The sequence below is a fragment of the Hyperolius riggenbachi genome, chromosome 10 (genome assembly GCF_040937935.1).
Source record: "Hyperolius riggenbachi isolate aHypRig1 chromosome 10, aHypRig1.pri, whole genome shotgun sequence".
NCBI lineage: Eukaryota > Metazoa > Chordata > Amphibia > Anura > Hyperoliidae > Hyperolius > Hyperolius riggenbachi.
In genome coordinates, this window is record NC_090655.1 from 76,027,725 (window position 1) to 76,049,036 (window position 21,312).

The 21,312-nt window shown below is 44.4% G+C and overlaps 1 protein-coding gene and 1 long non-coding RNA gene across 3 annotated transcripts in view; one reads left to right on the plus strand and one right to left on the minus strand.

Annotated features, from left to right (window-relative positions):
* The window catches only part of PANK1 (pantothenate kinase 1), a 71,003-nt gene extending 56,657 nt beyond the window's left edge, over positions 1–14,346 (plus strand). For both annotated transcript variants that reach the window (XM_068257557.1, XM_068257558.1), the window contains exons 6-7: positions 6,229–6,354; positions 8,253–14,346. In XM_068257557.1, coding sequence (XP_068113658.1) covers positions 6,229–6,354; positions 8,253–8,312 — 186 coding nt within the window. In that variant the 3' untranslated portion in view covers positions 8,313–14,346. The remainder of the gene's footprint in view (positions 1–6,228; positions 6,355–8,252) is intronic.
* LOC137535692 (uncharacterized) overlaps positions 1–21,312 on the minus strand; it is a 172,276-nt gene that overhangs the window by 5,038 nt on the left and 145,926 nt on the right. The window contains exon 3 of the long non-coding RNA XR_011024447.1: positions 5,767–5,842. This is a non-coding gene — a long non-coding RNA (uncharacterized lncRNA). The remainder of the gene's footprint in view (positions 1–5,766; positions 5,843–21,312) is intronic.

Sequence of the window (21,312 nt, forward strand, 5' to 3'; positions counted from 1 at the left end):
CACCACCTAGTGGTCACTGCTCTTGACAAGCCTGTGCAGTCTACAAAGCGTGATTTTCATTCTTTAACCTACCTGGTGTTCTATTTCCCCAGGATTTCTGTGCAAAAAGGGATCTAATTTATTTATTTTTATAAAAAAAAAATTTTTCCCCCAGTAACTTTCCAAAATGTGTCAAGCAAGGGTCTATTATACAGTGCAGGAGAGTATTAACCTCCCTGGGGTTGTGGACGAGCTAGGCTCATCCAGAGACGCCGGAGGTCGCCGCTCAGGCCCCGCTGGGACGTCACGACGGTCGTCACCATGGCGACGGGGGAAGCCCTCCTGGAAATCCCGTTCAGAACGGGATTTCCGGACAGGTGGTTGCGCCGGCGGCAATCGGAGGGCTAGCGCTAGCGACGTGATTCCCCCCTACGGCCACGGGAATCAGAACGACAGGCAGGTTAACGTGTATGCACATCAATACTGTTCACAGCATGTTTTGTATTGACGTGTATAAGGTCCCTTTCACACTTGTGCGCTTTACTAGCGCTTTCAGCATCGCTCAAAAGCGCTAGCATTTCAAAAAATGCTTGTTCAATGTATTGTCTATGGTTCTGTTCTCATCTAAGCGTTCAGCGTTTTGCTGAAACGCAAACGTGTAGCATGCAGCATTTTTTGAGCGATTGGTGTTTCAATGTTAAGTATTGACTATTAGCTAATTACTGAAAAAAACGCTTTCTATAGAGTTCCATGAGAGCTTTCCAAGCGATTTTTCAAACGCCAGAAAATCACTTAGCGCTTGCGTTTAGCGATTTTAGGTGTGAATGGGCCCTAACCGTCAATACCGCTAGGGAGGTTAAAGCTTGTCCTTCATGATGTTCATTATAATACTGGTAAGTTGGACAATGCCTTTTTTTATTTTTTTCTTCTTTTTTCCTTCATTTTTTTTTTTCTTCCAGAAGTACAATTATCTAGCCATGATTTTTTGAACATGTAGGTTTCTTGCTGCCATTGGAACAACAGTGTCCAGACAGGACTTTCAAACAATGACAGTTGGCTTTCCTGTTTTTCCCAGCAGGGTGCAATCAAGATCAGATTGCAGAAATCCCCAATAATGGTTTATTATTTATACTGAGATGCATCCATTGTGACAAAGGCAACGTAGGGCTCTTGAAATGTGTTTTTTTTTTTTCGTGTTTTTTGCTTACAGTAATAGAGCTGATCACTCATTTAATAGCTGGTAAACTCTGTTCACAAGATCGATACCTGAATGAGAAAAATGCAAGGAAAAGATTAATCTGGGTTCAAGGTTGATTTACCGTAATCCTTGCAAGGTGTATAAATTGTGTGTTAGGAATAGTTTAAGGCTGGGTTTTACACCTGGGCAGTGCATTTTGCGGTGAGGTACCCCGCCCCGTCTCATCGCAACACTCAAAATGTCAATCATATGACCCTGTGGCAGAGTGCACCGACAGGGTCATAGGCATAGCGTTGCCCTCGCCCCCATTGCCGTCCCTTGCCCAGTGACGTACTTCCTGCTGGACAGGAAGTATGTCACTGGGTTTCACGGTCATGTTCCAGTTAGAACACATGCGCGCCGCAACGCTGACATGTTTAAATTTGCTGGGTCGCCCATTGACTTGCATTACTACCGACGTAGTCCGACTGTAACGCGACGTTGACTTTGCGGTGGCTCGGTGGCCACATGGGCACTTTTGACGCAATGTAACAGCGTAAGTGAGCTAGGCCCCATTGCCTTGCTTTGCCATTGCATTACCCTGCGGTAAAACAGGGTAACGCAATGCACACTTGCGAGACAAGTTAAAATGGGGCCTGAAGCATACCTTAAATAAGATGAATATGGAGGCTGACCTATTTATATCCTTTTAAACAATGCAGATTACCTTGGTCTCCTGCTGATCCTCTGCCTCTAATACATTTAGCCATAGACGCTGAACAAGCATACAGATCAGATGTTTCTGACTTGGAGTCTGACTAGATTAGCCACTTGCTGGTTTCAGGCATGTGATTCATACACTACTGCAGCCAAAGGGATCAGCAGAGCTGTTATTTCCCACAATGCAACGAGGCTCCCACAGTGTGATGTCAGGACCTTTGTCCTGACATCACACTGGGAGGGGTTTCACCACTATATCATCCATACAGACCTCCCTGATGATCTATTCGAGAAAAAGTAAAGATTTCTCATGGGAAAGGGGGTATCGGGTACTGATTGGGATGAAATCAATTCTTCGCTACAGTTCCTCTTTAAACAGTTTGGGAGAACATGCATGGAGTATAAACATGTTTGTGTGGTGCTTTTCTGTAATGTGTATTGGTGTGGAGATATTTCTGCCTGGATTTGGAGCATGCATGTTGGTGAAGATGCAATTAAGTAGTTTATATAACGCCGCCAATACGAACCCCTCTTCTTGCTTTCAGCTTCTTTACAGTGTTGCCTTGTGGCATGGAGTTCAAGCAGCATTGTACAGGGCTATCAAAGCGTGGAGAACCTCTGCACAGTCTTGCACAAGGCTGCTCCTTTATCTCCTGCTTTTGTTATTACACTTTTGTTTCCTGTTGTGTGTTTTCTATAGCTTAAGGCAGCAACTAGCATGAGATGACAACCACTGCCAGCCACCAGCAGCTGGGTACTGTAGAAATGGGTAAAGCAATTGGGCAGATAACTTGTCCAATTACTCATGATTCCCTGGTAAGCTAGTGCCTGTGATGTCTGCATACATCTCCCTCCTCTTTCATGCTTGGTTGACATGCTCAGCAGTGTTTCAGGTGCCCTGCGCATGGGCAAGCTGTACCTGCATGTCCAACTTTTCCGGCATCTGTGGCCACCTTTGTTATATGGTTCTCTCATCCTTGAATTCTTTTGCTAAACCCTTTAGAAACTTTGTTGGGTAGAATCGGTGGTGTTAATGGAAATGATTGGATGGAGTAGTTTCACAGACCTTTTCTGGGAATGATCTGTAAGTACAGGTCTGCTATGGTCAACTCTGCTCTTCCTTGAGGTCTTCTCACCTCTCCTCCACTTTGGCTTCTGGGGTTGCTGTCCACCCTGATTACTCAATGGACCATTTTATTCCAAAGTCTTTACACCATATCTTTAAAAATATGGAAATATGGTCCCCATCCTGCTATCCCCCCAACTATACCCAGCATATAGGCATGACAATGCACAAAGAAGGTGGGGGCTTTCTGCACTGTGAAAGTTGGAAGCTCCAGTTTGCTTCTAACAGGAAGTTAAGAAGGGGCTCTGTTCTTACTGTACCAGCCAAACGTCTTGGGACAGGCTATAAAATAGACCCCTGTTAAGCTAGGAGTATGCAATTTGTGTTTTGTTTTTGTTTTGTTTTTTTAGTGAAAGTATTGACAGCTGATAAAATATCAGTTGACTGAAGCCAGGGCCGGTTCTGTCATTAAGCAAGGTGAAACACTTGCATCAGACGCAAAGATTACAGGGGCAGCACTTTTGTACTGTGAGCAAGGTGAAGAGGTCATCATTGGGGAAAAGCAGCTTGTTGTGCTGTGTGAAGGGTCCAACAGTTATTGAGAGGGGGAGGCAGGAGAGCAGCAGTGTTTCATTTGAATTGAATGAATCAGAGTAAACTGTTGGATGCTGTGCGGCCATTCCAAATCTGGAAGGGGGGGGGGGGGGGGGTGCATCCTCATAAGTTTGGCAAGTCTAAGACCAGCCCTAGCTGCAGCAACACACACGGGAGTTGATCTATGGTGAATTCTGTTGAGAAGGAAATTCCAAACAGGAGAAAAGCACAGTGAAGGAAGTGTATGCAAGCATACATCTAAATGTGGTTAAACAGAAATCAATCAAAGGGCCTCACAAAAAGTGTTTGATGTTCGAATTCGGCAATACGTGGTTTGGAACCTGAACACACTCGTTCATCACTATTTTAGCATGGAACAGCAGTGTTTAAAGAGACTCTGAAGTTTCTTTTTTTTCCCCCTGCTTTTGTCATATAATCCTGTTCAGGATGAATGCCCCTGTGAAATCGCCACATCCCCACGACAGATGAGTGATTTATTACACAGGATTAGCCCTGCAGAGCTCCGTGGCTCTCAGGGCTTCACTTCCTCAATGAGGCAGAGCTTTCAGCTGTAGCTCTGCCTCCTCTGCAATCAATCTCTGCGGATCCGCCTTCTCTCAGCCCCTCTCAGTCTTCTTTCACTGAGAGGGGTGGGGAAGAGGCGGAGATTCGTGGAGATTGATTGCGGAGAGGCTGAGCTACAGCTCAAAGCTCAGCCTCTCCAGGAAGAGAAGCCCTGCGTGTCAGGGCAGCACAATCTGCGACCAGCAAAGTCGTAGAACTTTGCTGGTCTGAAACAGCAATAAATCACCCATCTGCAGCGGGGATGCGACGATTTCACTGGGGCATTCATGCTGAACAGGATTATATGAGGAAAAACAGAGGAAAAAAGAGACTTCAGAGTCTATTTAAGCTTGGAAAGAGGAAGTATCGGAGCTAAATAAAATGTACCCCTTCCTGCTGTCCCAAGCTGAAATAGTGCTGAAGGTGTGTTTGGGTTCGGAACCATGTATTGCCGAATTCAAACACCAACACTACTCGTAAACCTTTAAAATGCTTTTACAATAAGTGGACATTTTCGAACTTGATCTATGACGGTTCTTTAACCACTTGACCACTGAGGGGTGTTTACCCCTTTAAGACCAGAGCAATTTTTACCTGTCAGCGCTCTTCCCATTTTTCCGCTAACTTAATCACTACTAATCGCAACAAAATCTCTATATATTTTTCGCCACCAGTTAGGGTTTTTTTGGGAGGTACATTATGCTATGAATTATTTTATTCTAAATGCATTTTAATTGGAATAATAAGAAAAAAATTGAAAAAATTCATGATTTGTCAGTTTTTGGCCATTATAGTGTTAAAATGTGTGGATAAAAGCCACACATTTTATTTGCCCATTTGTCCCGGTTATTGCAACGTTTAAAAAACCTTTCCCTAGTACAATGTATAGTGCCAATATTTTATTTGGAAATGTGCATTTTATCAGTTTTGCATCCATCACTAATTACAAACCCGTAAATCTCCCCTATACGAAAAAAAAGTTTGGGTACTATGGGAGGGTGTGGGAGGGAAATAGTTAATTTTATATAAGTCAGTGTTGGGGTTTTTCAATAAATAAAAGTGGATTTTGGTGTAATTTACTATTTGGCCACAAGATGTCATCAGTCATTTCCGATTCACTACGTAAGTACATGAATCCGAAGTAATGAGTGGCACTGTAACAACAGTAAGATGCAATGAATGCAGGCGTCTCCTAGATGTTGGCGTTCATTGAATCAGGGCCTTAGATGAATGAATGGGAGCTGCGTTCCCATTCATTAGTCTCTACGCTAACGGGCGACGAAAGCAGCGTACGGCGACTGCCCGCTGCTGTAGACTTATGTTCACGGCCCTGATACTTAGAGTGAAGTTTTGCCGGGCCGTGAATATACTGCATATGATGCAGTTAGTAGGTAATCTGGCATTGATGACAGTTGAACTTAAAAAATTCATAAGTGTATGGTCTTTTTATCTAAAAAAAAAAAAAAAATTGCCACATAGTCTTCTCAATTAAAAGAAAAAGTATACTTGTGTATGTCGGGCTTTGAAGGAGATGCAACGAGAGCATGCCTCTAAGTCCAACATGGTATAGGATTGGGCAAGTTGAAAAGTTGAAAAAATCAAGGGCGTTTCAGTGGGGTTTTTTTTATTTTTTTTTATTTTGTAATTATTGTATATCGTAACTTGCCTGTTTAGGGATGATCTACATTTCTCAGGGTGTGATGCTCACATTTTCCTCCACTTGCCCTCCAACGCCGTTGGATCTGAAATAGGATCACAAAGTTAGTTGTTCTTTCTGACTGCTTGAAGGCCAGTGCCACCTTGTCCCTGTCACCGTTCTATTGTTCGTTGTATCAGTACCTTCATGTTTGCCATCAAATAGATCATTTATTTAAACAGCTCATCTTGTATCCAGCCATTCTTTCTGGTTACCTCGTGATTGTGTTCAGTTCATACCTTTTTTTTTTTTTCTTTTTTTGAAAAAGAGAATTTTGTTTCACGACAAAGTGTACATGTTCTTCATTTTGGTTTCTTTGGTCTTGTGCTTCTTCATGATTATGTTTTAGAAACTGGTGTCTATGTATTATAGAAGAAACCCTTGAAATAATTCACTTTGTATAATTCTGTCCATGTTGCTCTGCACTTGTAGAACATTGACAGAGTATTATTTGTGGGGAACTTTCTACGAATCAACATGGTTTCAATGAAGCTGCTATCTTATGCCATGGATTACTGGTCGAAAGGACAGCTCAAAGCCCTTTTCCTGGAGCACGAGGTAGGCTTTTTTTTTTTTTTTTTTCTAATACAGTCCTCATTAAAATGCACAAGAATAGCCTTTTATTACCTAATACATAAATCCCTTGGATTTCAGACCAGGTGCCATTGATGCTGCTATAGGCATGGGCAAACTCGGCCCTCCAGCTGTTACGAAACTACAAGTCCCACAATGCATTTGCCTTTGAGTCATGACTGTGGCTGTCAGACTCCTGCAATGCATTGTGGGATTTGTAGTTCCTTAACAGCTGGAGGACCAAGTTTGCCCATGCCTGGTCTATACTGTATTTGTGGACTATAAGACTCACCTTTTCTCCCTTAAAAGTGTGGAAAAAGTCACTGCGTCTTATAGTCCAAATGCAAGGAAAGTTCCTGACTTGCGAACGCCTGTCAGAGCGAACCTCCAACCCGCCGCAATGTCGGGGACTCCCGGTACTGTGCCCATGCAGAGGAGGACATAGGGGCACAAACAAAGGACACGGGGCACATACAGAGGACACGAGGGTGACACAAAGGGACATAAAGGACGATAGAGGACAGGGGCGGACACAAGGGGGACAGAGGACACAGGAGGACACAAGGTAGCATGAGGTACAAAGGAGGCATAATCCACAATATACCCCTTCACCATGGATGCACCAGGTTTAGTATGTATTTTTCCCACTGGTCTTTGTCCTCTAAACCTGGGTGCGTCTTATGGTCAGGAACGTCTTATAGTCCGAAAAATACGGTAATATATAGCATGTTTTTTTTATCTTAATTCATCATTCTGTTTTTGAATAGTTTAGATTGAAATAGTACCCCAGTTTAGCTATATCCTCACATTTCCAACCTCAAAATATTCCTTTATGTTGCTCCTTCAAAACGCCTATAGGTTTAGAATGGTTACAGTGATCCCTGCCCACGTATGAGCCAGCGTATCAGTGTGCCAGTAGGCTAGTTCATGCACTTTGTGAAACTGCAGAACACAGAAATGCTTGCAGGAACCTCTGAACCTCTTTGACAAGGGCTTATTGACGAAGTTTGCATGGCTGTGCTCCTGTCTGTGTGAGTTTGGCCACACTGCACAGGACAGCTTGCGCTCTAGCATCAAGCCACTCCTATACATGGCTTTTTCGGCTGTGCCCAAGCAGCTCTGTGCCACTGTGCGGGTGATCAGTGTGCCTGCGCTTCTTCATGGACAGGTGCACAGCCACCAACTGGAGGAGGACATGGAGAGGCTTCCCTCTACAGAGGCAAGTATCTGACCTTTTCCCCCTTAAAGTCACAGGTTTGCTTTAATCTATAGAAAGTACATTGAAAGTATACTATAGAAAGTGCATTTTTAAACCCATTAGCCGCTTCAAAGGAATGATCTCATTAATTGCACTGTTTTTGACCTCAGCCGGCAGAACGCTTGCTGTAAATTCTCGGAATGCTTTGATGTCTCTCTTCTAGCAGAGTATATAGAAACTGAAAGCAGAAGTCCTCTGTTATTGTCTCCCACTGCCCCCTAGTGACAAGTGTACATAAATACATATTATAGCGGTACTAATTAGTCGCAAGGAAATAAGACATTTTAAAAAGTGCTAAAATTGGCCTGGAACACTTTTTCAAGCTTCTAAATTGGCTGCTAAAGTGTTAGGCTCCCTAGCGTTATGCTTTTCAGATTTTAGGTTCTGAAAGTGGTGCAATTGTTTCACAAGCTTTTAAACCCTAAAAATCCTACTGCTAGATCGATCTGCAGCAGCTCCTGCACATTACTCACATCCCATGGATCCAACTCTGGGTTACCGCTCTGAGCTGCGGATTCCTGGCCGGAGCACGACTCTGGATTACCACTAAGGAGGTTCATGCTAGACACATGCATTACCACCCAACCCCATTTGTTAGAAGACTAACCAATTCTCTGTGTTTTAGGGTTACTTTGGAGCCGTTGGGGCCCTTCTGGAGCTGCTGAAGCTGAATGATGATCATTGAGGAAAGTGACCCTGTGTATTGTTTGCACTCCTCACGACCCCCGTGTCTGAGGATCCTTCCTACGCTTCCAAGAGATGCTTACAAAGCCATTTCGCACCTGTATGTTGTGTCTTGTAAATAGCCCAGATTCCTTTCCACAGACACTGAAGTCCTGTACATACCTGTATATTTTACTGTATAAACAAAACCGTGCAACATGGCCAAATGTACTGTAGTGATTTTAGAAGACATTTTAATGCAGTAATTATTCCTATTTATATTTCTTTTATTTTGATGTACATAGTCTCTTACCCTGCCGGTTGTGCAAGGCCGCTGCTGTTTTAAAAATAGAGAACTTGATTTTATGTTTTTATGTCGCAACATCTCTGGTCGTGTGAAGAGGAGTTACAACACTAAACCTGATAAAATGCTGTGCTTGTGAGGCAGAGAGACATGGCTTGTGGAGGCTACTGCTAACCTGACATTGGCGTGTAAAATACTACATAAGTAATGTTAACGGGAACCTGAGGTGAGAGGGATATGGAGGATGCTATATTTATTTCCTTGTAAACAATGCCAGTTGCCTGGCAGGCCTGTTGGACTTCCGGCATAAGTAGTATCTGAGTCAAAACCCTGGAACAAGCACATTACTAATCCACTAAAACCTGAGTCAACTGAGTCAGTACCTGATCTGCTGTATGCTTGTTCAGGGGCTATGGCTAAAAGTATTAGAGACACAGGATTAGGAAGACTGCCAGGCAACTGGTATTGGTTAAAAGGAAATAAATATGGCAGCCTCCATCTCCCTTTTGCCTTGGTTGCCTTTTAATGCTGCTGTTCTGATTGGACAGGCTGATCCTGTGGCGGTAACGTTTTCCAAGACACTCACTTAGCCCTCTTTCCCACTAAGAAACGAAAACTCCCTTCGTTTTCGATTGCGTTTCTTTATTTTCCACTGCCGTGAATCTGGCACAATCTGTCAGGTGTACGGTGCGATTGCGTTGCATTTGCGCAGGGAGAAGAAAGGAAGCAGGGAAATATTTTGACTTGGAGATTCGCGGAAAAATCCTATAATTCTGCGATTGCTATGCATTTTTCAGGGTTCCTATACAAAGTAAAGGAGCTCTATTGCACGAAAAATGCAGCCGGAAGGCAACAGGCAAATAGTGTAGCAAATGCATCTCATTAATGGGAATATTGGTTGCGAATTTTATTACTTTGTACATAGTTACATGTAATTCGTTTGACTGCACCGCAGTTGCATCACAAAATGCTTATTGTGGAAAGGGGAAGTTTAGTTTCGTAAACTAAACTTGGGCTAGGCGGCCGCTAGAGACCACCTTGGGTGAGAAGCTATTGTGAGTACAGAACTCCCGATACATCAAGGCTCCAAGTGCAGCCCGACACTATCGATCTCTTCGGTGCTCTAGCCCTTTGTCATGCACCGCATGTGGTTCCTCCGCCCCCACCTTCCAATGTAACAAAATGTATCACTAGGCTGTAGGCTAGGAGTGTGTCTGTACAGCCTTGATTGCAAACTGTTGTGTGAAGAATTGCATCCTGATTTCTGCTGAGCTGCAGCAATCTACGAGGTGCACGAGGCTTTGAAAAATGTTATTTGCAGACTTTTTTTCCAGATGAATGATCTGAAAAGCTTTACTTTTTAAAGGGGATCAAGGCTATATCTTATGACATTTATCTGATATTTCTCTCTGCTTTAACATTTAGGGAAATGATGACATGGATGTGATGGCTTGCTTTCCTGGCCGTAGCATAAAAAAGTGGTGGTGGTGGTAGTAGTAGTAAGACAGCATTCTGAGTAACCCTGCATGAACTGCTACCTGAAAGCTACTTGAAAATGATTACTACATGAGCGTGGATAATCCCCTGCTGTACCGGCGATAAATTTAAGGCTATTAATTAAGTTAATAGCTACCCCGTACTCACATGACTGTGTTCGTACCTCTGCATTGGTGCAGATGCCAGAGTGGGACATTAATAAGGGGTGTGGCCAGGCTCTCACAGGAACTGCCAGTACATAGGGAGCAGTTACTAGTTAGTTTGGTATTAAATAAAAGACAGCCTTGCTTCTACTCTGTTTTAATGAGAAAAAAAATTAAAGGTAGACTTTTTTCAACCTAAAAAAATGATTTTAACTTATGTGGGCCTTCTTGCAGCCCCCCTGGAGTCCTCATGTGCCCACAATGCCAGTCTAAGTCCCTCCGACAAGCAGCGGCAACCATCACAAAGCTGGCTGGTCGCCACCCCAATCTGCACGGACCCAGATCACTCTCCCTCTGCTGGGAGCGCTCTGCGCATGTGCAGTAGCTCTTTTCACGTATTGCACATGCGCATAACCGCTCCCTGCCATGAGGCGCATGGCCGGCCAGTTTAGCGGGGGTTGCATCAACAAGAGAATTAGATGAGGCACCATCCACTTTGCTTAGGAGTGTTTTATTAGCCAACCATCACCAGCACAGACCCGATACAAGTAGCACAAGGGTGATAGCCTAACAGCCGTTCCGTAGCACTTCCGCTTCCTCAGAGACCGATATTCACCTAGTGGGGGTTGCTGCTGCTGGCCAGAGGGACTTGGACCGGTGTCGTGGGCACAGGAGGACTCCAGAGGGCTTCAAGAAGCCGCAGGTAAGTTAAAATCTTTTTTTTTTTTTTTTTTTTTTTTGGTTGACCCAGATTTCCTTTAAGCTGAAGTGAGCGTAATATAGAGCCTGCCATCTTCATTGCCTGGCTGTTATTTGATCTATGCTGAGTTTTGAGCTTTAGTTGTTTGAGTGTCAAATCTGCAACAAGCGTGGAATCAGACTACAGTCAGAGCATCTGATCTGCATGCTGATTCTGGGGCAGTGACTGAAAGTATTCAAGGCAGAGCATCAGTACAGAAGTCAGAGAATGAATGAAGATGGCAGCCTCCATATTACTCTCACTTTAGGTTCCCTTTAAGTGAACCTTTTGGCACAAGAAATCTTTTGTACAATAACACTTTTTTACTCAAAAGTAGGTGCCAGGGAATGTGACTAGCTTTGGTAAACATCTTGCACAGTCCTCATGGTGTTTGCCATTTAGTACACATTACAAGCTGAAAATTCATATTTGGGTTATTTAAGGGACCTTTTACACTTAATGAGTTGGTATGCAATGGTACGCGTTTTTCCATAGCAGTGCATTGTGAAAAAGATTTCAGTTAGGCCTCGTTCAGACTATACGCGCTGCCGTGCGCATTTTGGCAGCGCGTATAGTGTGTGACACGCAAGAACGGTAGAAAGGCATAGACAGCCCTTCTACCGTTCCCATCATATGCGCTGCGTGGCAGCGCGATTGCGCTATCGCGTACTGCACGCATTTTTGGGAATCGCAGCGCAGATCCCATTCATTGTAATGAATGGGATCTGCAGCGCAGCGCATAGGAGCGCAGATGGCGTGCGATTGGACGCGTTGCGTTCCGATCGCACAGCCATCTGCGCTAAATGATGTGAACGAGGCCTTAATGTGTTAAGTGGGAACGGTGCTATAGGAAAACTTGGGCTTTGCTTTGAAAATCACTTTTCTTTCAGTTAGAGCAACTGATCAAGTGTAAGCGGGGCCTTATTGTCCCGCAGGAACCAAAATTGCTTAGGGCAGAGCAGTGACTTTGCACAAGGCTAATCAGGCTGGAAAACCAATGATTCATTTTCTGACTGCTGATTAATCAGACTGACCGGTAACAATCAGCCTTCTAAATATGATTAGATCTGTGCAAAATTTCTGTTCAACCCAGGGGGGTTAACTACAGGTACTTATTGTAAAACAAGAGAACCTGCCTAGTCGGATGTCACTGCACAGGTCTACAAGACACAGCTTTGCCCATGGCTGCTGATTGGTCACACGGGAACATAGTGGAATGGGAGATGACGGCTGTCACTTCAGAAGGACGGCATAAAGATCTACAACAAATAAACTGAAGGAAAGTTACCCCAAGCACCTTTTAATGTCATCAAAAATGATTTTTTATTTATTTCTGTTTGCGCTGTGGGTTTACTTTAAGACACTGTAGCCTCTAGATAGCAATAGCCATGCACTGTCTCTGGTGAGAATACACTATTAAATGGGGTAACCCATCGATATCAGATATTATTTGCCATTAGAAATGGTCAGTGAGGTGATAATTTCAACTTAACCCCCCTGGCGGTCTGTTTTCCGCCAGGAGGCAGCGCAGCAGTTTTTTGTTTTTTTAAATCATGTAGCTAGCCGCTGCTCAGCGGCATCCCCCCGCCCACTTCGATCAGGAAATCCCGTTCAAAGAACGGGATTTCCTGGAGGGCTTCCCCCGTCGCCATGGCGACGGGGCGGGATGACGTCAGCGACGTGACGTCTTTGGGAGTCCCGATCCACCCCTCAGCGCTGCCTGGCACTGATAGGCCAGGCAGCGCACAGGGTCTGGGGGGGGGCGGAGCGGATAGCGGCGATCGAGCGCGGGCCGGCGGCGATCGGTATGCTGACGCAGTTAGCAAAGTGCTAGCTGCGTTCAGCAAAAAAAAAATTAAGCAAATCGGCCCAGTAGGGCATGAGAAAACCTCCTGCGCAGCTTACCCCGAACTACATTCGGGGTTACCGCCAGGAAGGTTACATTTTCATGTAGGCCGACTGAAGTTGGGTCAGTTAGAATTGCAAGCAGCTGCATTGGATTGGCCCAATTATAAGCTAAATACAATTTGCTTGCAAACCAAAATTAGCATCTTATTGAGCACCCCTACCACAGTACTCCTCTGAGTATCTGATCCCAGTAGAGATCCAACTAATATCCATCTACCAGCCACATCAGGAAGCTATGTACTGCTCACTTATGGAGCCTTGCTCTTGTACCGCCTCTGCCTCGCCTCCTACTGAGTGTGTCCCCACCCCCTTCTCCAGAAGACTGGCCCTTTCCAATCAATGTTCAATTAACAAAATGATTGAAAGTCAATCAAGTACTTTGTGCTTTTTTTGTTTTGTTTTATAGCCTTGCGGTACATTTTAAAGTTAATATCAAGTCAATGTTTCCCACATACACTGGAATTTTTATGGCTCTGATGACTAAACTAATACCCTGACAAACATTTCAGACTTTAGCTTTAGTAATAGGTAGTGTGGGTGTTTGAATTTATATATCGTGGATTTGAACACCTGAGTACTCCCGACCGCCACTCTTCAGCACCCAAACAAGTGGACAGGGTCAGGAGTTCACTGCGTTGTCACACGTGACTGATACTTTCTCCTTCCAAACAGTAAGTATTGGAGTCACATGAAGCACATTGTGACACGCAAGGCAGTGTCCTGTCCCTGTCCACTCGCTCGGGTGCTGAACCTGCAGCGGTCAGACTATTAGGATGTTCAAATTCACTATGTCCGATTCGAACACCAACACTAGTAATGGGAACAAAGCAATGACCAGGTAGGAAATGTAAAGGACAAAAAAAAAACCATTTTTATTCATTATTTATTCATGCATATGAACCTCCACTTGCCAGGCTTACGTCACCGATATGCCACAGATGCCAAACAGGACACTGCATGGCAACAGCATGTTTCTTGATCATCTTTGGGGTGTATAAATCATTGTGTGGTGCTAGTTAGCAGAGCTGATCAGTGACATGCGAGTTATTCTGGCATGCTTTAGATTGTAAGCAGCTCATAATGAAAATGTACTTCCTGTCAGTGCTCATTTTGGAACTGTATGAAACATGCATGGAAGTTGGATTTACTGGCATCACATCTGACCATCTCTCCTAGATAATCGTCTAGTTTTGTCTTGTGGTCAGATAAGTCTAGTCTGTTGCAATGTTCCAGGCGTGCCATGTTCTTCTAGTGATTGCTGCTCTCTTATAGGAACACTTGAATTGATATTTCATGACTGTGATTTTGGTTTAGAACTTAACTCCTCGAATGTTTAACATCTCATGTGTTCAGCCTCTGGCTGTAGTTAATTTATGCTGATGTACGTACATAAAAGGAAACTATATTGAAAGCCAATTAACACTAACTTTATTTTTTAATGGAAAATAAAATGGTTAAATGACATGTGAAGACTTTTTATTGTCGTGTATGTTATTTATGATAATTATCCTGGTTTCAGATGCAGAAACACTTTTTACAATTATATTGCTGATGTAACCCTGCTGCCACCAGTGATCTTTAGCCTAGGCAATGATGTCACACAGCCCCAAAGCACTATGGGAAATTTTGGTACAGGGCCCTGCTCCAGAGATGGTGGTGGTTATAGGTGGGTGGAGTCATGATGGCCACATATGTTATGAATTAAATCGTGGTGATTCTGCAGAGATGTCACCGGTACAGGAAGGAAGGGAAAATTATCTCAGTGGAGTCACGATTAAAAGATGATGGCTGTTCAGGTGCATTATAACGCGTGCATCTGCTGCTTTTTGATGGTGTACTCGTTAAGGGCACCACTTTTGACGTGGTAAAGTAGCTGCACCTCTCAAGTGCTGCTTGAGTCTGACAGGAGTTACTGCTATACAAATGTTAGCAGTTTATTTCATTTTTCCGTTCACTTTAAAGGACCACTATTGCAAAAACTGTAAAATTTAAAATGCATGTAAACACATACAAATAGGAAGTACGTTTTTCCCAGAGCAAAATGAGCCATACGCTACTTTTCTCCTATGTTGCTGCCACTTATAGTAGGTAGTCGAAATCTGACAGAGCTGACAGGTTTTGGGCTAGTCCATCTCTTCACGGGGGATTCTCAGCATGGCCTTTATTCTTATAGAAATCTTTTTCAAGGAGTGTCTTTATAAACGATGCTGCTCAGCCTCTGCACTTTTTTGGCAGTTGGATGGAGAGACTGCTATTCACTAAGTGCTTTTGAAAATAACAAAAATCCTGAGAATCCCCCATGAGGAGTTGGGCTTGTCCAAAACCTGTCGGTTCTGCCAGATATCTATTACCTACTGTAAGTGACAGCAACGTAGAAGAAAATAATTTACGTCTCATTTTACTGTGGAAGAAATGTACTTTGTATTTTTGTGTTTACATGTTTTACACACTGCCCCACAGCCATTTGATCTAAAGCAGGGCTGTCAAACTCAAATGTAAAGTGGGCCGAAATTGTACACTAGGACCTAGTCGCGGGCCATCCTCAATGTCTACTGGCCACCTTCCTCCTTTATAAAGTTCCCTGGTGTCTAATGCCTCTACTCTAACCCCTATTCAGTTCCCTGGTGCCTAGTGCTCTTCCCTCCCCTATACAATTCCCTTGTGTCTAGAGGCTCCCACCCTCCCCTATACAGGTCCCTAGTGTTTAGTGGTTTCCCCCTCACTCCCACTTATGGCGTCCCTGGTGATCTAGGGCTTTTCCTCCAGTATAGCTTTCCTGGTGGTCTAGAGTGGGCCAAACATAATGCAAAGTATGGAAACCACTTGAGGGCCAAATTTAATGGCTCTGAGGGCCTGATTTGGCCCGCGGGCCAAAGTTTGACATGTATGATCTAAAGGAACTGATATGTTTATGTACTTGTGGCATGTCATGCTGGCAGCATACTGCTTTTCATACCGATGTAAGCCGACACAATAAAGCTTTTTTTTTTTTTTTTTAAGGTAGTGCCGGGCAATTGATCTACCTCTACCATTAAAGATATTTATGGCACTGTTCTCTGTGCCCAGAGTACATGTTTTAAATGTGAAAATACACTATACCTTAACCTCTACATTACTAAGTGTCCAATTCAAGACCAGCCACTGCAGTGCCTGACGTTGTCTTTCTCCATTGTTCACGGATCTCCGTTTTTACTTCTGCCCAGTGGAAGTCGTCTAAAGGCTCACACTCGCGTCACAGTTTTGTGTGCAAATTTCTGATGACCGAAGTTTTTTCTTTTTGCGATGAATGATAGTTTCCACAATCTCATGACATGGGTATGAGTGCACGATTAGGCGAATTACTATTTGTGACATGTGGCTATAACGACTAACATGGCGGATCGGATCCTTAAGATCCAAGACGACTCCCATTCAAAGTGCAGTGATCGTTTCAGCTCTTTTTCGCGCCCGTTGTGTGTCGTCATGTGTTTCTGCGGGCAGGAACATGGATCTGGGAACGCACATCGTTGGTGACGTCGCTGTGATCCATCTTCCTGCGTGTTCTAGTGAGTATTCAGCTTAAAGAGGAACTTCAGCCTAAACAAACATACTGTCATTAAGTTACATTCGTTATGTTAATTAAAATAGATAGGTAATACAATCTTTTACCCACCCTGTTTTAAAAGAACAGTCAAATGTTTGTGATTTCATGGGGGCAGCCATCTTTTTGGTTGAAAGGAGGTGACAGGGAGCATGAGACACAGTTCCAACTGTTCTGTGTGCTGATCACCCCTCCCAGTTGCTAGGCAATGAAAACAACATAGGAAATCCCATCATGCTTTGCACAGTATCAGGGGGCGGCGCTTAGCTTCTGTACAGCCAAAAATGAGGCTTGGGTAAGAAAAACAAAGTTCTGATGCTGTGAAACTGTTAAAGAAACACCAAGCCTTTTCAGTGCTGCTGAGTATATTTTTAGTCTGGAGGTTTACTTTAAGATGTGAACTGCCCATTGGCTTACATTGATTTACAGGCGTTGTCAGTGCTTATGCGTTTCCACATCATAGAAAAAAAACGAAGTGTGGAAGAGCAGCATTGAGCTTTGGCAGATGCACTCATAATCTGGCAGAGATCGGTACTGCAACGTGGCCTTCTGATTGATTCCTGACCAAAATCTATCAAAATAGTTCATCCGGCATGCTGGAAAGATCCCGCACACAGATTTCTGATAGATTTCAACTTAAAGTTTTTGGGACACCTGTCTCTGACTCCACCTGCTTGGCCCCTAGGTCTCCCCCCAGTGTTGCAGACTCAACTGTACGCCTGCGTGCCTCCTCGTGTCCCACGTGTTTCTCCATTGCCGCCGGGGGCAACTGTACCCTGTCCCAAGTACGTGGCATCAGTACATGCAGCGAGGTCACGGGGCACAGGCTCTCCTGGCATCGATGGAGAAAGTCAGGACATAGGAAAGAAGCTTGCCGGCAGACAGGTGAGCCTGCAACACTGGGGAAGACCTGGGAGGCTGAGCTGGTGGAGTTGGCTTCACAGATTTCCAATTAAATCTGTGTGCAGGTGTGTGGCAGTCTCTCTGGTTAGATTCATTCATAGAGCTGGGCTCTAATGATCGAAACTGCTGCCCCATCTGCCATTGTAGCAAGGGCACCTTTAATCTCCCCCCCAACCACCTCCCCCCTCTTTTCTGTATTTGCACTTCTCAGAATGTCCACAGCGTGGCGCCAGTGAGTGATAAAATCATGATGTGCTGGATTGTCATGCTTCTATGTTTTTAATATCTCTTCATAGAAGAAAAGGTCAAAGGATTACAGTGTTATGATTAATACATCTGTGAAAGTGTTTTGGAAAATATGACCTTAGGCTACATTTCTACTAGCGTCCTGCAAGCATACGTATCAAACCGGCACTGGGAGACTTGGGCGCAGGATACAGCCGGTATGGCTTATCCTGCTCCTGCACAAGTCCCAGCGGCGTTAATTACTATTCCCCCTCCAAGTCGCCGTGGATAGTGGGAGAATGATGTAATTCGGCTTCCAGCAATAGTTCTATGGAACTTCAGCTCCGTCTTCTGATGGGGCCGAAGTTACTCAGTGCTGCGCCAAAATCTGCTGTGCCGAAAACCAGGGCTGTGGAGGCGGAGCAATTTTGGGTGCCTGGAGTCTGGAAAAAATGCACCGACTCTGACTCTTAATGAATTTAAACTGTAATTAAAAATAGAAAATATGATAATGTTCTATTTGGTTTGGTTACTATGAATTAAAGGGTACCTGAGACGGTTGAAAAGAAAAGTTTTATACATACCTGGGGCTTCCTCCAGCCCCCTTCAGACCAATCAGTCCCTTGCTGTCCTCCTCTGCCACTTGGATCTTCTGCTATGAGTCCTGGTAATTTAGCCAGTCAGCGTAGTCTGGCTGCATGCCGCTCCCACAGCCAGGAACATTCTGCACCTGCGCAACAGTGCTGTGCAGGTGTAGTATGCTCCCGGCGGCAGAGTGTGGGCATGTGCACTAAGCCAGACTGGCTCAAGTACCTGGACTCATAGCAGAAGATCCAGGTGTCGAAGGAGGACAGTGAGGGACTGATTAGCCTGAAAGGGGCGGGAGGAAGCCCCAGGTACAGTTGTTTGCAAAAGTATTCGGCTCCCTTGAAGTTTTCCAATTTTATTGGAATTCCACGTGAAAGACCAATACAAAGTGGTGTACACGTGAGAAGTGGAATGAAAATCATACATGATTCCAAACATTTTAAAGAAAAAAAAATAACTGCAAAGTGGGGTGTGCGTAAGTATTAAGCCCCCTGAGTCAATACTTTGTAGAACCACCTTTTGCTGTAATTACAGCTGCCAGTCTTTTAAGGTATGTCTCTACCACCTTTGCACATCTAGATACTGAAATCCTTGCCCATTCTTCTTTGCAAAACCACTCCAGCTCAGTCAGATTAGATGGACAGCGTTTGTGAACAGCAGTTTTCAGATCTTGCCACAGAGTCTCGATTGGATTTAGATCTGAACTTTGACTGGGCCATTCTAACACACGGATATGTTTTGTTTTAAACCATTCCATTGTTGTCCTGACTTTATGTTTAGGGTTGTTGTCCTGCTGGTAGGTAAACCTCTGCCCCAGTCTCAAGTATTTTGCAGACTCCAAGAGGTTTTCTTCCAAGATTGCCCTGTATTTGGCTCCATCCATCTTCCCATCAACTCTGACCAGCTTCCCTGTCCCTGCTGAAGAGAAGCACCCCCAGAGCATGATGCTGCCACCACCATATTTGACAGTGGGGATGGTGTGATCAGAGTGATGTGCAGTGTTAGTTTTCCGCCACACATAGCGTTTTGCAATTTGGTCAAAAAGTTCCATTTTGGTCTCATCTGATCGGACAGAGCCGGGACGAGGTCCTCCAGCACCCAAGGCTGAGACACCAAAGTGCGCCCCTCCATCCCTCCCACCCCAGCTGTCACACACTGATTGCTATTAGACTAAGAGTGCCACAGGGCCCCCAACCTCCCCAACACCTTAAAATCTAGTTATCTGGCTTGCAGTCACTGCCATGTATCCCCTTTTATTATTTCTTTCTGCTTCAAACACAATTAGGAATGACAGCTGAATGAATTCTGCGCCCCCTCCTACACTGCGCCCTGAGGCTGGAGCCTCTCCAGCCTATGCCTCGGCCCGGCCCTGTGACTGGAGCACCTTCTTCCACATGTTTGCTGTGTCCCCCACATGGCCTGTGACAAACTGCAAACGGGACTTCTTATGCTTTTCTGTTAACAATGGCTTTCTTCTTGCCACTCCTCCATAAAGGCCAACTTTGTGCAGTGCACGACTAATAGTTGTCCTATGGGCAGATTCCCCCACCAGAGCTGTAGATCTCTGCAGCTCGTCCAGAGTCACCATGGCCCTCTTGACTGCATTTCTGATCGGCGTTCTCCTTGTTCGGCCTGTGCGTTTAGGTGGACAGCCTTGTCTTGGTAGGTTTACAGTTGTGCCATACTCCTTCCATTTCTGAATGATCGCTTGAACAGTGCTCCGTGAGATGTTCAAGGCTTTGGAATTTTTTTTGTAGCCTAAGCCTGCTTTAAATTTTTCAATAACTTTATCCCATACTTGTCTGGTGTGTTCTTTGGACTTCATGGTGTTGTTGCTCCCAATATTCTCTTAGACAACTTCTTAGGCCGTCACAGAGCGGCTGTATTTGTACTGACATTAGATTACACACAGGTGCACTCTATTTAGTCATTAGCACTCATCAGGCAATGTCTATGGGCAACTGACTGCACTCAGACCAAAGGGGGCTGAATAATTATGCACACCCCACTTTGCAGTTATTTATTTGTAAAAAAAAAATGTTTGAAATCATGTACGATTTTCATTCCACTTCTCACGTGTGCACCACTTTGTATTGGTCTTTTACGTGGAATACCAATAAAATTGATTCATGTTTGTGGCTGTAATATGACAAAATGTGGAAAACTTCAAGGGGGCTGAATACTTTTGCAAACCACTGTATGTATAAAACTTTAATTTCATCTGTCTTAGGTTTACTTTGTTACACAGTAGTACTATACTCTACATATGCACTCCCCGCAGACTTGCAGGGAATCCACTGAGAATGTTGCGCACATTGAACACAGAGGTGTTGTCTATCACCCATAAACCTGGTTCAGATTGTGCATGAAGAATGTGTAATAGAGGAAGAATCTCCTTATTCCCCTGCAGAGTACCTGCACATCACTCTTACATGTACCCACAGTTACATTGCCTAGGGCCTGATGTTCTTTGTTCCAGTCTGTACCTTTTACAAGTACTCTTACCAAGGACTAGTTTTATTCTAAAGGGAATAAATATGGCAGTCTACATATCCTCCTCACTTCAGTTGTCTTTTAAAATTCCTAAGCGTTGGCAGTTAAGAGATGCATTTCACGTTACATACTTATAATCAACAAGATTGTAATATGCAAATTAGAGGAGTCTGAGTCAGTGGAATCCTAAACTGAGGAGTCGGTGTCGGTGGATTTTGGTACTGACTCCACAGCCCTGCCGAAAACAACTGCACCGTCCTGCAAGGCGGCACTTCTTGTTGTACAAGTACACAGCCGAATCCCGGAAGCCGTGCCATGCACAGTTATGGGATTCGCTGCTACTCACGCGGAAAAATGCGTCAATGTTGTCCGAATCGCTATGGCAAGCGATTTGGACGGCTGCTGAGTTATCCCCTATTGCAGAGTTTCTCCACGCGACTTGCCTGGCAGGGAAACTCTGCGGATTCAGCCCGATTTCCGCACTAGTGGAAACGGGCACTTGGTGATCCGAAGACTGGTTTGATAAACACAATTTTGAATGATTGTTCAAGGCTCCTGCTATAGAAGGTAGTTTACAGTTCAAGGATCAGGGATGCGCTTCATTGCATGGAGAGCAAACACTGCAGATTGGAATGGGAGATA